The sequence below is a fragment of the Syngnathus scovelli genome, chromosome 11, assembly GCF_024217435.2.
Source record: "Syngnathus scovelli strain Florida chromosome 11, RoL_Ssco_1.2, whole genome shotgun sequence".
NCBI classification, from domain to species: Eukaryota; Metazoa; Chordata; class Actinopteri; order Syngnathiformes; family Syngnathidae; genus Syngnathus; species Syngnathus scovelli.
This window is the reverse complement of record NC_090857.1, coordinates 33,040-47,500: the sequence shown is the minus strand read 5'-3', so window position 1 is coordinate 47,500 and position 14,461 is coordinate 33,040. Positions and strand designations below refer to the sequence as shown.

Sequence of the window (14,461 nt, the reverse complement as noted above, 5' to 3'; positions counted from 1 at the left end):
TGGGAACTTTTCCCTAGTGGCTCATGGGCCTGTCTGTCTTCCAGGACAGAGCTTCCAGAGTTTCCAAATATGGACTTATCAGGAGCAACTGGGATGTCACCACAAATACTTAGTTATTCATTTGATAGTGACAAGGCAAATGAATGCAACACTGTATAAACTAACTTTATTACAGGATGCAAACATGTATGTATATGGTGCCATGAATACATAGAAATATACCTGAAAGACTTTCAAATGATATTTCAGAATAATATGGTGCAGGTCAACCTGCCATTCTCAACCCTTGTTCCTTGAGGGCCCGTGTGTCAGGTGCAAAAAAAAAAATAAAACCTGACGTGACGGACGACGTCATTGCATTCTCATTGCATTGTCATAACACCGCCTCACCCCACTTTGCAGGTGTTTGTAGTGATCTTATAGGTCCTATTTTTGGTCAAATGGCATGCTCAGCGTACACACAGGCAGGCGGAACTTCATTTTGGTGCCAGCGCAAGTCTAGTCTAGCGCGTGCCAGCGCAAGTCTAGTCTAGCGCGTTTGCGGCCGTGCTGCTCTGCTCTGCGCTCATCCGGGCATGCCGATGCACGAATCCCCCCCCCCCCACCACCACCACCACCCGACGCACCTGCTCATTTGGTGACAGAAAGTTGTGTGCGTTTAACCCAGGGGTGGGCAATTCCGGTCCTCAAGGACCGGCCGGTGTCCTGCATGTTTTCTCTGTCACCCTGTTGCAACACACCTGATTCAAATGGTCAGATAATTAGCAAGGTCTGCAGAAGCTGGATAACAATCCGGATCATTTGAATCAGGTGTGTTGCAGCAGGGAGCCCTTTACAACATGCAGGACACCGGCCGGCCCTCGAGGACCGGAATTGCCCACCCCTGGTTTAACCGGTGCATCGCAACATTTGATTCTAGCAAGGCGTGAAGTTATTGTCTGATCTTCTCCTCATTCAAGTATTGTGCCATCCTGACCCACCCCACCGATAGATCAATTGCTGGCCATGTTCTTGTGTGTCTGGAAAGCTTTTGTGGCACTGACTATAAGTGACTTGTTCTCTTTTTTTCCTTGCTCAGAGGAAGATGAAGTGCTGCCCGTGTGACTCGAGAAATCCAAACGGACCACTGGCCCACACTGTCCCGGAAGTCCTCTCCACCGCTGGACCGGAGAGATGGTGGCAGTCCAAGAAAGGTTGGCAAAGACATTCCAAAAAGCAAATAGTAGCATCGCGGCACAAGATACGTACGAGATGAGACTAGGCACAGTTCACGTGAGGAACCTGTTACCCTAATGTGTTTAAAATAGACCGCCAAAGTTGATGTATGTAGTGTGTTGTTTTTGAAAAAGTACAATCTACTGAAAATTGACCAGTAATAATGGAAACGTCAATGCATGTCAAGATGTCGGTGTATCATTTCCATCCTAATAATACGCTCTCATCTGATTGTTTTCCCTTTAGAGGTGTCTCCAGTAACCTTTCATTTGGACCTCAACAATCTATTCAAGCTTGACAAGCTGGTCCTTGATTTCAAGGTGTGTGAAAATCAGCAACATTTCTCACCCAAATATTTGATTCTATTTGATTCTATTCTGCTTTTTTTGCAGGGCCCTCGTCCGAACGCCCTGGTTGTAGAGAAGTCGATGGATAATGGCAGGACGTGGCAGCCTGCCATCTATTTTGCTGCAGACTGCCAGCGATCTTTTCCAGGGGTCCCTACTGCGACTCCTGTCACTGAGTACCGGGCATACTGTTATACTCTGCCCCCTACTGGAGGCAACCCATACCAAGACCACAAAGTAAGGACAAAGTCCATTTTCGATCCTACCAAAAGCAGCATAACCCCACAGTTCCTCAATATTAGTATTTGAATAGCTGCACTTGAGAAAAGAAAGGTTGTACGTATTCGTACGGCACGGCCTGTTTTTTCTTACTGTAGTCAACTCTTCTTACGTGACAGGGATGTCCCTGCGTGTCTATGATGCCATTGTCAATTTTGATTGCACAACACGCATCTGACACAAGTCTTGTCTTTTTCAGATTGAGTTCAGTCCATTGCAGCACTATCCCTATATCCCAGATCCCAGCAGCCCAAAGATAAAAGGTTAGCAGTTTTTTTTTTTTTTTTTTTTTTTTTTTTACTGGCTGGAATGATTTCCGACGGACTTTTGTTTGATCATCAGAGGTGACGGGCTTAACGGATCTGAGGGTCACCATGGCAGAGTTGGGCGACGTGCCACGTCAACCGGGCAGAGCTCTCAGTAGGTTCTTCGCCTTGAAGGAGATGAAAGTGATGGGCAACTGCATGTGTCACGGACACGCCAGTCACTGTTTGCTGGAGGCCGTCAATAAGGTTTGCTTACTCTCACGCCAACTGCGCACCCTTCGCGAATAAACTTGTGAATAACCAACCCTAGGTGAGCCCGCAGTGTGACTGCCAGCATAACACTGCCGGCGTCAACTGCGAGCGCTGTGATGATCTCTACAACGATCTACCCTGGAGACCAGCGGAGGAGGGCAACCCTCACACCTGCAGACGTAAGACAAAGTTCTGGGATCATGAGTAGCAATTGTCAAATTGTCTTTACGTCCACCTCAGGCTGCGAGTGCAACAACCACGCCCAGCGCTGTCGCTTTGACCCAGCTTTGTATGAAGCCAGTGGGCGGAGGAGTGGAGGTGTGTGCGAAGCATGTTTGCACCACACCACGGGAGCAAAGTGTGACCAGTGCATCCCTGGCTACCAGCCCAATCCCAACAGCCAGATGGACCGTCCTGATGCTTGTATCCGTAAGTCGAGGGGAAATGCATCATCAGGAATTTCCTTTCAACTACTACGTAGCGTGTTTTGTATTCTACGTTGGGAGCTTTGGATGGATTTTGTAGCGCTTGTCCTTATTGGCGCTAGGTTGCGTCTGCAATGCTGAAGGGACGCTGAACGGGGGACGATGCGATGACAACACAGGCCTGTGTCAGTGCAAAAGCAATGTCGAAGGGCCACGCTGTGATCGGTGCAAAAGAGGTTATTATGGCCTTTCTGCATCCAATCCTCTGGGTTGCTCAAGTGAGTCAAATGCTTTCTTCTGTGTATTTCATTGCAAAAGTCACTCCCTTAAGTGAGGTTATTTTCATAACAGGAAATTCATTGAATGTTCCACCTCCTTTCTGCTCTCCAGAGTGTTCCTGTTTTGCAGAGGGCTCACTTGCAGATATTTGCGATCCAGTCACCGGCCAGTGTCCCTGTCGGCCACACTTTCACGGTCTCACTTGCGACGCGTGTGCGAGAGGCTACTGGAAATCGCCGCAGTTCCAGAGCTGCGAACTTTGCAGGTGTGACCCCACCAAGTCCTTCAGCGACACTTGTGACCAGGTGTGACCCCAAGTACTACTGTACACTTACACAAAAAAACAACAAAAACGGGAGGCTGTTACTCTAATGTTGTATTGTGGACAAAAAGTCATGCATGTGCAGAGAAATGAGAAATGAGTTGTTTTTCAAGGGTTCTAGTTGCTGCAATCTCATTCATTCGTAGCAAGAGAGAATGATTTGAAATCATTCATAAAATAGCGAAAAACATTTTTTTTTCCCCTACATTTGATCGGAAAATGACCCTGATCCAATTATTCTCAAACACTGCCACTCCAAATTAGTCCACTGAGCGAGTACCACCAAATATTCATGGCAAAGTAGGTTTTAAGTGATCATAAAAAAATGTTTGATTCAATCTCTGTAACTTAATATACGATTTGAATATTACCAATAGTTGATAAATAAATAAAAGTAAAATAATAAATCAATAAATGGTACAAAACCTTAAGTACAATGGCTTAAAAAAAAAAAAAAAAATCACTGACTTAATCTGTCAATATATCATTTGTTTTGAGTTGTTGTCGTTTTTTTGTTTTATTCCCTTGTAGTTGACAGGTCAGTGCCAATGTAGGCCAGGCTTTGCAGGCCGTACATGTACTGGTTGCCCAGACAACACATTCGGTGATCCTCTCATTGGCTGCAAGCGTAAGTCGTTTTTCAATACGTCATCGTGTTCTGTTTTTGTCTCAATAATACCAGTAAAAGAGACGCATCAAACTCTAAAGGGATTGTACATTGTGTGAAAAAGTCATGTTTCTTTCTGATTGCTCATCACCCATCATTGATCTCATCCACTTTTCCTTTGCTTTTGCCAGCTTGTCTGTGTGACGCCCAAGGTACCCAAATTTGTAACAAGCAGACGGGAAGCTGCTTGTGCCGTCCAGGCGTCACGGGGCCTCGATGTGACTCGTGCATGAGAGGACACTGTGACAATTTTCCCAACTGCAAGATGTGTCCTTCTTGCTTCTTCACCATGGATGCGCAGCAAAAAGCCCTCCGTTTAGCAGTGGAAAGCTTCACCTTGAAAGTGCCGCCTCGTCCGGGAGGCTCCGGTGACCTGGGAAGTTTAGAGCCCCGTATTCGAGTCCTGGAAGCTCGTCTGAATTTCATTCGGAACTCCGTCGCCCTTCCTCCCAGCTCGGCAAAACAGATTGATGATGCTCTGTCCCAAATCAACAAATTAAGGTGCGGAAGTATTTCTATTAACATTTACAATACATGGATATGGATCATGGGGATAATGCTAAGACGTGCAATCCATTTTGGTTGGAATTGTTTGCGTTGATCTGACTGAGCAATCAGATGCAAGCTCACATGCACAGCATCGAGGGGCATTACGAACACCAAATAACTTGGATGGATGAACCATTCGGCTCACTCACGTTTGCTTCACAGGGACCAAGTGGACAAGGTAAAAAATGACCTCTCTCCTTTGGAATCAAAACCTGACCCGAGCAAAGAGCTTGACAAACTTCAAGGCCTTCTAGACAGCCTGAATGGGGACTACAACATCAAGAAAGAAGCCATGAAAAACACAATCACTCCCGGCAATGCAGGTCAATGATGGAAAAAAAATAACCCCGAAACATACGTATATATGTATGTATATGTGCACCAACAGCCTGCTCACGTTGAGTTTTTCTTTCACGCAGGAGATTTCTCTACCATCAAAAACGCTTACGACGATTCGACAGATGCCGCCAAGAAAGTAGATGAAAGCAAAACAACTGTGAAGGAATCCGCTGATGTCAGAGAAGACACTTTAGATTTTCAGGAAAAAGAATATCCAAACAATACCAGAAATCTCAACAAACTCAATCAGAGCATGGCGTCCGGCCCGGACCTCACTCCTGTCGCTAAAAAGGTACTAACTAGGCCAGCCGGCAACATTTTTATCACTGTAGCTTATTTCAAGTCACTGATGTATAACAATTGTGATGATGATTGTTGGATCAGGTATGTGGCAGTGTTCGGTCTGAGCCCTGTACCCCGCTCGTGTGTGAGGGTGAAGACTTGTGTCCACCGGAAGGAGCTTTGCCCTGTGAAAAAGGCTCCACGTGCGTCGGCGCCCTGCCTTTGGGCAAGAGGGCCGATGCTGATGTGAAGGATGTGAAAGATCGGCTGGAAAATCTCAGCAACAAGATCACAGAAGCTGCAGAGAAGGTACAGGAGGGATGTAGGGACGGACGGACAGACGGGCAGACGGATGGATAGTATATAAACAGTGTAGTATCCAGACACACTTGTCAACCAATTTTTTGTATTCTTTTTTTTCACAGCTCCAAGACACCCAAGATAACACCAATGACATGAGACAGTCAACAGACAATCTGTCCAATAAGATTAGGCAGGCCAGAAACGACCTGGAAGATGACTTAAAAGAGGCAAAGGATGTGGTGAAAGATCTTAAAGATTTCCTGTCAGGTATATTGATTTGGAGTGTTTGCATTTCGGGATGATGGATTCAATATCCTATGAGTCACGTTAGCTTGCTTTATTCAGAACAAGTGCTGTTCTTTTTCTGTATGGATGCGAACAAGTGGCATTTAAAAAGCAGCATGTGTATTGGATTGGACTGGACTGGATTGGATTGGATTATACTTTGTACTTAGCTGGATGTTTTGTTCCGCTTCCAACTTGTCTTGTCTCTTGCTTCAGACCCATCCTCCAACCTGACCCACATTCAGGACGTGAGTGACTGGATCCTGAAAACCAAACTGCCGTTGAGCCTGGCTTCTCTCAAGAAAAAGCTGGATGAACTGAAAAATCTTGCCGCCAACCTACCAGACAGTACGTCCATCTTAGACAAGTCAGAGCCACAGTTGGATGAAGCCAGAAAACTGTTGCAGGAAGCCCAAGATACCAGGTGATCGATAGAGAGATTTGGTTCTTCCGTTCAATTGATGAGAGAGAGAGAGAATGAAATGTACTCTCCTCTGGAGAAATGCAAGGTTTTTCTGAAAGTGCCATCTTGACAGGGACACGGCCCAAGGGGTGAAAGATGACGTGGATGAGCTGCTGGCAGGCTTTGACTCTGTGGAGGACTCCCTCGCCGACATGGAGGACAGATTGCAGAACAGTATGGATTCCATCGACAACTTGAATAGAACCCTTACCGAGGTGGGACCCGGGAAAGATCTTCCGTACCATTTTCAGTATCGATGGAGAAACTATGCTCGCTAGCTAGCCACACTTGGAAAAGACATTTGCAGAAATGCTTCCCATTGATTTGATCCAGGCCAAAAACCAACTGAAACCAGCAGAGAAGACGTTGGATGATGTGTCAGCGGTGATTCAGCCAATCCAGCCTCAACTGGATGAACTTAAAAAGCTGCTGCAGAATGCTTCCGAAATTGCCGAAGATGCACAGGAAACTGCGGACCAAGCTGGGGATGAGGCAGATGCTGCGGATAAGGTTAGCCTTATCGCAAGTCACGGGATGGATGGATGGATGGATGGATGGATGGATGGATGGATGGATGGATGGATGGATGGATGGATGGATGGATGGATGGATGGATGGAACTACAATTTGATTCATGACTGTTTTGGTTTGCTTTGTTTTCAAGGAGCTGTTGTCAGTGCAGAAAGAGTTTGATCGCCTTAAAGATAAGGTCGCCGCCGGAGGGCTTCCTGGAGAAAAAGGCCCGGGGGCCGAACAGCTTTCAAAACTAAGGGAAGATGCTGGCAATCTGGCCAATACCACTGGCACCATGTTGGATGCTCTCGAAGGTAACCCTTGGCATTTATTTGCAGCGTCTTATGCATTTTCTGATGAGGTTGGTTGAGGTTGAGGTCTGGTTAGCTGCCAATATTTGACTTGCTACGCAAAGACAAAGAGTGGATTATTTATTCAGGCTACATTTGACTCTGTCCAGATATAGAACGTGTCTATTTTGGAGACAAACGATACGCAATTATTCATCTTATTCCTCATGGGTGAAACAAATGTGTAGTGAACTTCCAGTACTCGACTCCCATTGGTTTCAATGAATTTCGCTTCACGGAGGGAGGGAGGGAGGGAGGGAGGGAGGGAGGGAGGGGCGGATTTAAACCTTTTTCTTTTTCAAAACAATCATTGGCCCTTATTGCATGGTAAAATGTCTTGCACGTCTCGCGAGCTTGTTGCGCTGCTGGCGGTTGCTTGCACTCACTGGCAAAAGAAGTTGAATTAGTCAAAACAATTGAATTTTTTTGAACTGGCTTTCCCGACGAGGAAATAGTGTTGTTGTGACTCGTCAGAGTTTGGAATTTAGCTGGACTTTGACGATGCCTTTTTTACACGGTCCTCATTAGCAGGAAGCCACCTAGAAATGTTTTCTCATGTAAGCATTGAAATGAAACAATTCCTTCACTCCCACCCAACATTTCACGTAAAGGCTCGCGGGCTGGCTGTAGGAATGAAGTGGATAAGGCAAGAAAATGAGGCAAATGATGATGATCTGTGAACTCTCTTGAAAGCAAGTACGCCTTTGTTACCGCTCCACAGGAAAAGCTGACTCACTGAAGCAATTGCAGGATGAGATTCTTCAAAAGTCCAAAAAGCTTGAGGGACTTGATGACAAGCTTCAAAATCTGGTGACACAACTTCAAAAGAAAGCCCACGATTTGAGTGTCTGCCAGGGCTGACAAGTAGCTTCTTTCACGCCATGCCGCAGGACAATCTTTTCCACAATTAAAGCAAAACTCCTCCTTGACCCTGAAATAATATCATCTCTGATGGACGTAGCGACTTTTCAATGTTAAGAGCCACTTTTGCTTCGCGCTTAGTGAGGTTGTCAATGCATTCATTTGTCACGAGAAAGGTCAACACAAAACGTATCAGTATCACATTTGCCTACAGGGTGTCACAAAGAATTGATGTCGCTAATTCAATAGGCCATTCTTGATCATGAAATGTGGAAAACTCAGTGCCATGTCTTTTGATTCCACGCAGCATTTTTTGGTGTGAATGTGTCATGTGGTCATTAGCCATTGCCCATTCATAAAGCTCCACAGTATATCCCTTTTGAATATGTTGGACATTTCTTTTAAAGCCTATTTAACTTAGTTCACCTAGGACATGTGATTACTATACGGACAAATGATGTCACTTTTTTGGGGACACCCTGTACTATTATTTATTGTATGTTTTGTTATTGGTGCAGAACCCATCATATTTAATAAAAGCTTTACTTATGCTTCTTCAAAGACTTACGTATGTGCTAGATTAACGGGATATGAAGAAGAAACAGACAGACTAATCTGCATTTACTGAGGAGAGAAAAAAAAAAAAAAATTTTAAAAATGTGCATTTCACTACATATGGACTTTTTCTACCGAGTTGTGGCACTTAAATTCATTCATTTCACAGATTCATTTATGTCGAGTGGAGCCCCCGCTATTTGACCGGGCCAAGCCACAAATATCAAAACGCCGCGCAAATAATTGCCGCCTGTTGAAATGCAATGAGAGAAGATAGCACACATGCTGATAAAAAACATGTGCTTTCCATGAACAACGGCTGGGGGCAAAACCATTAAACGTTAAAAAAGATTTCAGATGCTTGCATCTTCCAAACTCCAAAACCTCATTATTTCTAATAGCTTACTGATGATACACTAGAGACTTTCAAAATCGGGCTCTTTGATGTGCAACTTGTGTTTTTGCCATCAATTCAGACAGATCAACTTCAAATGAACATTTCGATGGATGTCATCCAAATGGTCAGTCATGAGAGAAGCTTTTCCGACGTGTTGCACAGTGGACGAGTTGAGTGTCTCTCTGAAAGTGGAGATAATATTTCAGAAGCAGGCAGCAACGTTTTCATTCTTGTCAGGCAAGGAGGAAAAAAAAGCATTGACTTACATGAGAATGGTGTCAATCACATGACAGAACAAACACCAGATTGAAGCGGCACCTCCTTTCTCTCAGCCACGGCGGCTCCCACGCTACGAGGCACAGATAGCAATCATCTTTAGAAGCTAATATCGGAGCTAAGGTCCTCATCAATGGATACCTATCGATGCATTTAGGACCTTTTGGATGTAGTGTCATTCTCAGAGTCCACAGAGTGGACCTCTCTTGGTTCTGCGAGCATGTACTTGGGTTCACTATGATGACCTCTCAGAGGAGGGCAGAGACTCTCGTTAGGCTGGGAAGTCATCTGATAGGAGGCGTGGTGGAGAGGATTTCCATTTGGGTCTAGAACTTCATCACTGCAGGTTCCCAGACATTGGAGGTCAGTCTGAGACGAGGTCTGGACAATGATGTGGGGCAGTGAGAGAGCAGCGGAGCAGTGCTCCCTGTGGAGTTTCTTCATGTGGTAGATGGCGGTGCTGGCGTGGAAGGCTTGCTGTTGACAAAGAATACAGAAACAAAACCAAACATCATCACCTAGCGTCGCAAAAAACCTAGGATGGTGGAACATTCGTTTGAGATGGCGTGCGGCACACCAGAACGAGCCCGCATTGCTACTGACCTTCCATTTAGATTTGGCAAAGTTCCGTTCCATCTGCTCACAGACCGAACGGTAAATATCCAAGTCTTTAGCTGTTTTTCCAGCAATCCTGTAATCGAGCCATTGATAGTTAACAATACAGTGACAACGCAGGATAGATATCCAAGGATAGATATCCAAGGATAGATTTAGTTTGAGTTGATGTGTAGATAGAGGAGAGAAAAAAAGGACGCACCATGGGTGCCGCAGGGCCTGTTCAGTGGTGAATCGTTTCAGGGGATTTTTCTCCATCATATTCTTAATAAAGTCGATCGCTGTGAAGACATCAAGGAGATAGATATACACTGCCCCACAAGTTTGAGAAATTCAACCCAAAACATGTTCACGGAGACTCAATCTTTGAGCAATCACACTCTTTCTATTGGCACATTCAAGAAAGTAATTTTCAGAACATTTGGTACCTGACTCGGAGATGTCATCCCAAAAGGGAGAGTGAAAGGCGTAGTCAGCTCTCATGATCTTTGAAAAGAGCCGCGTCTCATTGTCCTCAAAAAATGGAGGGTATCCACACAGCCTACAATGCACAAACAACTACGTTCCACAATCTGATGTCCACTCATTAGAAATGTCTCAATTATTGTATGAATGACTGCGTAGTTAGTATAAGGTAAATAAAAAAAAAAAAACTTACAAGATGTATGTAATGACTCCGATGGACCAACAGTCAACAGCTTTGCTGTATGGTTTTTGGGCCAAAACCTCTGGAGCTACCAAAAAAAAAGATGCTGATAATCATGCAGGTAAGAAGAAAATATTTGGCCAACGTTTACAGCCAACAGTCTATCTATCTTTTGTATTTTGCTGTGTATGCCTCACCGACATATCCCGGTGTACCGCATGCTGTAGACATCACCCCGTGCTCCAACGTTTTGGAAAGGCCAAAGTCGCTAACCATGATCTTTGCATTTTGGTCGTCGTCATAGTACAGCAGGTTTTCGGGCTACTCGGCAAAAGAGCGGGGGGAAAAAAGCTTGATGGACGGAAAAGGGAAATGCCTCCCTGTATTTTGTGTGTTTACCTTGAGGTCCCTGTGGACAATACTGTTTTGGTGCAGGTAGCTAACAGCCTCCAGCACCTGTTTGATCACCAGGCTGGCATCCTTCTCGGTGAAAACGCCTTTGTCTACGATCCGATCAAAAAGCTCCCCACCGGACACCCTGCTCGCAAATGGAGAATAGGATCGGTAACCTTTTTGCTTTTGAGGGTATGCCATCGTCTCCACTTACAGTTGCATGACCAGGTAATAGTGTGTCCGGCTCTCGTAAAAATCCTCCAGCCCCACCACATTGTCGTGCTTTATCCTGAAACCAGAGCAAATGTGCAGACGTCGGCAACCATGGAGAAACAACAACAACAACACCACTATGGTTACCAAAACAGATTGAAGCTGCCAAAAGTTTACCTCTTTAAAACGTTAATTTCGTTTTCCAGGTTGCTGTGGGTGAGGTGCTTTTTTTTCAGACATTTCAGAGCAAACAATTTCCCCGTTTTCTTCTCTCTCACCATGAAAACTTCGGAAAACGACCCCCTGCGCACAACAATGGCAGAAAAGCTGGCTGGGTAGGTGTGACAACATGGACACATCAGCCAATCACAACATTCTTCCATAAACGCACACTATAACAGCGTCAACATATATACTTAAATAAAATATAATCATTTGTATATAATGATCATACTATATATTATTGATTATAATATATATCATATATCAATTATATTACACATATACGTATAGTAATCAAAGAAATATTTGATGTACTATATCAACAAATATAATAATGACAGACATTATCAATGAATGTTTGCTAAAGCAAAGTACGACCGGCATTCGACATACTATTGAGCGAGACTGCTAATCCTTTAAGCAAGTGTGGCTCGGATGTTCCCACACTGCTCCAGCCTGACGTCAGTGATCAGGACTGACAGACACACATGCATGCAGCCAGCCAGCCAGCCAGCCAGTCAACTCGCCAGCCAGCCAGCCAGCCAGCCAGCCAGCGCGCTGCTTATTCACAGCCAGAGTACTTTAAGCAGCTTGCAGTCCACAAGACAGCAATGAGGGAACAGGATTATCATTAAGTGTTGCATTTCTTTGTTATCAGGCCAACAATGTGAGGGGATGGCTATTGCTAAGTGACAACGTTACACTACACTTTGCTTTAACTCATATATTCTTATAGACATCTTTCCTTCTATTGTATGTATTTACAGTTTAGTATGTCAAAATCATGAAAGATTTCCTCAAGTCTGCATGGATGCGGAAGCTTGATCATGGATTCCAATGTGTTGCAATACATATGTCAAAATGGGCCAGCCTGGATCTGAGAGTGCATCAAAGTTTCCATTGATAAAGTCTGCTGTGGGGAAGGAAGGTGATGAGAGGATTATCCTTAAACCTGTGCCATTCTGAGCCTGGGGTGTCCTCCTTTGGATATTTGGACTGGCTGTAAATAGCAGCCTTGTATTGCAAAAGATGAAGCTATTTGGCTCAAACGTTGTGAATTTGTGTGTGTGTGTGTGTGTGTGTGTGTGTGTGTGTGTGTGTGTGGCCACCGGCTTCAGAACGTTACTTACGATCCCATCTTGCCCTTGAAGTCAAACACATCCTTGATGTTACTGACGGGTTTCTTCCAACTGCACACAATCTCCTTCCGCCCCATCTTGGCTCTGACGTTGCCGTAGACTCCTGACGTGCGCCAAATTTTCAAATGATAACGCACACAGATTATATTCAAAATATTGAAAACTAAAACATCATGGAAGGAATAAATGCGTATGACATTCTGTAAGTTTAAAAGCATTGGTGTGTATTTTATTAGCTTGCTATAGTCTAATTACAAATTATATTGTGTGAAAAATGTGAAAATTGCGCATCTGCAAAGCTTATAGATTTTGGAATGTTTTTTGGTTTTATATTCTATTGAAGAAAAGAATAATCTCTTGAAAAATATCAAACTAGTTGGTACATACTTATTGCATGTATCCAAAGCAAATGCTACGCTATGTGTGTACCTCACAGTAGCCCTGAACCAGTGCAAAGCATTCGATCTACAGTAGTTCATTTTGGAATTGGATGTTCCCTTTTCAGTTTGGTTACATAAATGCTTGCATGTCCACGGGTGAGGGAGGTTAGTCCCAGCTAAGTAAAGCCCTTTTGTACCTATCAGTTGCACGGCCTTCCAAAACGTAGCGGATTAGATAGCAGCGGTTGCCTAAGCTTCTGACATCTACTGTATGTGCCACCTCACTTAGCTGCTCATGTGTGTGTCTCTTCTGGATTAACGCCTGATTCCATAACGGAACTGGGTCGGTTCATCCCATCGCCGAACCTTGGACGTGCCAAATTATTTCAATGGCACAACTTTCAATGTCCCTTTCAAAAATTGCAAAACTAATCATTACAGGAATAATAGAATCTGTCATTTTTCACCCATCTACCAGCTAGCTATTATGCTCACAGTATGATGAATGCACTTTCCATTACGACTAATGGATTTTCCATCCATCCATCCGTCCGTCCGTCCGTCCGTCAGTCCATCCATCCATCCATCCAGCCGTCCTTGAAACAACTCATATTTATTTACATTAGGAACGTTTGTATACACAGCTACAGTGTGCTAAATTCACTATGTATCTGGTTGTTTTCAAAAAGCTGGGTGTTCTTAAACTAAATATGGATTCGCCACATTTCAATCCAATTGTGACTAATATGAATGCAAAATTTGTTTTCTGTCTAAATTGAAGGTTAGGTGCGCACAATTGATTTGTAGATACCGCTTTACTTGACTCAAATGCATACAATCTAAAGGTTCAAAACATCTACAACTAGGCTAGTGGTAATAATGCAAAGATATTTTACCTTGTGGAGCGGTGACAGATGGGATCACTGAGGGAGGTATCTTGGTCGGACGGTACCTGACTTTTCCAACAAGTGCGCAGCCTTTTACCATCACGGGGCGGAGCTTCATCATCACGAGAAGAGTCGCGACTCCCACAGCCAAACGACTCGTTAACCACATGCATACGTCAAGTAATATATATTATCATTTGGATCATGATGGAAGATTATAGATTATAAAAATCCAATTCCGCCGTCTTGTTATGCCATAATTGTGTGATCGATTCAACTTTGAGTGCTATGCCATAATTGTGTGATTAATTCAACTTTGGGTGCTATGCCATAATTGCGTGATTGATTCAACTTTGGAACTCCATTTGGATTGTGGTCCGTCAAACTATTTGCAATTGAAAGAAAGAAAGAAAGAAAGAAAGAAAGAAAGAAAGAAAGAAAGAAAGAAAGACAATGCACAAATATTCTCACCGTTAAGTGTTCATCTTCTATTCTCAGAAAGATTTAATTACCTTTATTTCAATTAAAGGTGTCAAAGGTTTGACAGGCGATGCTCGGTGGCATATGACAGATTGCGTTGAACCATCCTAGTATTGTTTCTTTAAATTATTTTTTGTTTCAGAAATAAAACTTTAATGAACGTAGGGTACACGGACCGTGGACACTATATTCGTGATCAGTATTTACAATAATTACATGAAAAAGCTGAAAATAAAATAGTTTCAATTCTAAAAATAAAAG

At 43.8% G+C, this 14,461-nt stretch overlaps 2 protein-coding genes across 2 annotated transcripts in view; one reads left to right on the top strand and one right to left on the bottom strand.

Annotated features, from left to right (window-relative positions):
* Window positions 1–8,558, top strand: part of lamb3 (laminin subunit beta 3) — an 11,189-nt gene extending 2,631 nt beyond the window's left edge. Inside the window, exons 4-23 of the mRNA XM_049734763.2 lie at window positions 1,079–1,193; window positions 1,462–1,535; window positions 1,608–1,799; window positions 2,041–2,104; window positions 2,184–2,353; window positions 2,418–2,538; window positions 2,600–2,788; window positions 2,907–3,062; window positions 3,175–3,368; window positions 3,917–4,013; window positions 4,184–4,553; window positions 4,764–4,924; window positions 5,021–5,232; window positions 5,325–5,531; window positions 5,648–5,792; window positions 6,027–6,234; window positions 6,347–6,488; window positions 6,607–6,783; window positions 6,938–7,100; window positions 7,858–8,558. Coding sequence (XP_049590720.1) covers window positions 1,079–1,193; window positions 1,462–1,535; window positions 1,608–1,799; window positions 2,041–2,104; window positions 2,184–2,353; window positions 2,418–2,538; window positions 2,600–2,788; window positions 2,907–3,062; window positions 3,175–3,368; window positions 3,917–4,013; window positions 4,184–4,553; window positions 4,764–4,924; window positions 5,021–5,232; window positions 5,325–5,531; window positions 5,648–5,792; window positions 6,027–6,234; window positions 6,347–6,488; window positions 6,607–6,783; window positions 6,938–7,100; window positions 7,858–7,997 — 3,297 coding nt within the window. The 3' untranslated portion in view covers window positions 7,998–8,558. The remainder of the gene's footprint in view (window positions 1–1,078; window positions 1,194–1,461; window positions 1,536–1,607; window positions 1,800–2,040; window positions 2,105–2,183; window positions 2,354–2,417; window positions 2,539–2,599; window positions 2,789–2,906; window positions 3,063–3,174; window positions 3,369–3,916; window positions 4,014–4,183; window positions 4,554–4,763; window positions 4,925–5,020; window positions 5,233–5,324; window positions 5,532–5,647; window positions 5,793–6,026; window positions 6,235–6,346; window positions 6,489–6,606; window positions 6,784–6,937; window positions 7,101–7,857) is intronic.
* Window positions 7,804–13,877, bottom strand: LOC125977821 (calcium/calmodulin-dependent protein kinase type 1D). Its single transcript, XM_049734772.1, has 13 exons — window positions 13,730–13,877; window positions 12,445–12,556; window positions 11,270–11,395; window positions 11,094–11,168; window positions 10,886–11,024; window positions 10,684–10,807; window positions 10,499–10,574; window positions 10,269–10,381; window positions 10,043–10,121; window positions 9,829–9,916; window positions 9,386–9,702; window positions 9,216–9,298; window positions 7,804–9,131 (listed from the first exon to the last, which is right to left on the bottom strand). Exons 1-12 carry the CDS (start codon window positions 13,839–13,841, stop codon window positions 9,232–9,234), a joined length of 1,428 nt encoding a protein of 475 aa, XP_049590729.1. The 5' UTR covers window positions 13,842–13,877; the 3' UTR covers window positions 7,804–9,131; window positions 9,216–9,231.
* Between the last annotated feature and the right edge of the window lie 584 nt (window positions 13,878–14,461).

Excerpts from the sequence above, each read along its gene's own strand:
- LOC125977821 (XM_049734772.1), bottom strand. The coding sequence starts at position 13,841 with ATGATGAAGCTCCGCCCCGTGATGGTAAAAGGCTGCGCACTTGTTGGA. Across the intron at positions 11,169-11,269 it reads GAAATTAACGTTTTAAAGAG|GATAAAGCACGACAATGTGG; the intron begins GTAAACTTTTGG and ends CTCTGGTTTCAG. Across the intron at positions 10,808-10,885 it reads TTGTCCACAGGGACCTCAAG|CCCGAAAACCTGCTGTACTA; the intron begins GTAAACACACAA and ends TTTGCCGAGTAG.